This window comes from Pteropus vampyrus, unplaced genomic scaffold, assembly GCF_000151845.1.
Source record: "Pteropus vampyrus isolate Shadow unplaced genomic scaffold, Pvam_2.0 Scaffold62, whole genome shotgun sequence".
In the NCBI taxonomy this organism is placed as follows: Eukaryota; Metazoa; Chordata; class Mammalia; order Chiroptera; family Pteropodidae; genus Pteropus; species Pteropus vampyrus.
Window position 1 is genome coordinate 7,318,537 of NW_011888843.1, and position 1,820 is coordinate 7,320,356.

The 1,820-nt window shown below is 37.6% G+C and overlaps 1 protein-coding gene across 1 annotated transcript in view; it reads right to left on the reverse strand.

The window, feature by feature from the left end:
* Positions 1–207, reverse strand: part of LOC111740349 (dynactin-associated protein-like) — a 14,378-nt gene extending 14,171 nt beyond the window's left edge. Inside the window, 1 exon segment of the mRNA XM_023531173.1 lies at positions 189–207. Within this exon segment, the coding sequence (XP_023386941.1) occupies positions 189–207 (19 nt within the window).
* Between the last annotated feature and the right edge of the window lie 1,613 nt (positions 208–1,820).

Consider the following 1,820-nt stretch of genomic DNA (forward strand, 5'->3'; position numbering starts at 1 on the left):
CTATTTGAGTTCTGGCAAATTTCTTAGATTTCCTAGGCCATATGTTTCCTAACTGTTAAATGATGGAATGGGATAGATCAGTCACTCTCATCACTGGTTGCACATTAGATTTACCTGAAGCATTTTAAAAATATTGACTCATGGAGCCCACCCCTAGAGTTTCTGATTTTATTGGTCTGGGGTGGGGCTCAGACATTGGTACTTCATAAACAATTTCTAGGTGACTCTAAAATGCAGCTTGGGGTAAGAACTATCAGATTAGATGTTATCTAAGACTTCTTTCAGTTCTATGACGCATATAAACTACTCTGCCTCTGCAAACAAGAAGAAATATTTTCTTACTCCGCCCTATGGAGCTCATTCATTCTTTCACATTGCCCCAGCAACAGTATAAACAGTTTATATTTTTTAACTGAGAATCAAGAAACAAGATACAGACTCTTTCTACTGAACCTCTACAGCAAGATTAAGCAACAGAGGGTAGGAATTCCAGAGTCAGGGGAACCCAACCAAACTTCCAAGCACAATAAGTAATTTATAGTCAAGGTCAAGTTTCTATTCTAAGGCTGAAGATGTAGAGAAACAGTCCTGAGGTAAAGTTAATTTAGCCAACGGATAGGGTCTACAACCAAGAAGAACTGGGTCTAGTCTCCAAAGAGAGTGGAGAAAATCTAGAGAACAGAACCAGGTTTCTACATCAAGGTCATATGCATCAGAGGTCAGAACCAAGAGAGCTAAAGAAAATGCCACATACAGGTTCAGAGGCTGGAACACTGTTGGAAATAAAGTGATCACCAATAAAGTGGGACCCTCAAAGCTTTAAACACGACCCAGTCTCCCACTGGGGTGTAATTAAACCCTACATTGCCAACATATTTGCTCCCTTGTCCTTCTCCAACTTTGCATTTGTACTTTACATTTATTCCTTTTATTTTCATATATGTTTTCTCTGTGTATGAATATTTGAGCCCCAACTAGAACTCTTTGAAAACAGAGACGATTAAATATTCTTCTCCTTGTGTAATGCTTCAGTCACATAATTATATGGAGAGCACAGAACATACTTGATATAAATGTAGGTAAATTAAATGCTTAAATACATTTCCTGGGGAAAAATTGAACAAATGTATCCCCACACAGAGCACATGCCAACCTGAGTAAAAGCTGTATACCAACATTACCTGTGTATAAGATAATTCTGTATGTGGGTATGCCGAGTGTGCGAGAAGCCTCGGCTCACACAGACGCCAGTTAAGGGACATCATTCATTATGTCATTGGAAGGTAGATGCCAGCATGCAGGGCTGTGAGCTTCTTGGTCATTTGAACATGTGATAGGCTATAGAGATAAAGCATAAGTGAATAGGGAGCCATGGTGTTGAACTTCTAAAGTTAAAATTTCTGTGAAAAATAAACAAGAGTGTGACTTTTAAAAGCCATAAAGAAAGACTTTTATCTATAAAGATATATGTACTTTTATGTTCACTGCAGCATTATTCACAGTGGCCAAAACATGGAAACAACCAGTGTCTTCGATAGATAATTGGATAATTGGATAAAGAAGATGTGGTACATATATACAATGCAATATTACTCAGCCATAAGAAAAGATGAAATATTGCCATTTGGAACGACATGATGGATCTTGAGATTATCATACTAAGTGAAAACGTTGAGAACCATATGATTTCACTTACATGTGGGATATAAAACTGAAAGCAACAACAACAAAAGATAAACAAATAAAAACTCATAGACACAGACAACAGTTGAGTGGTTACCAGAGGGAGAGGGAGGAGGGGATAGATAGAAAAGAGTAAA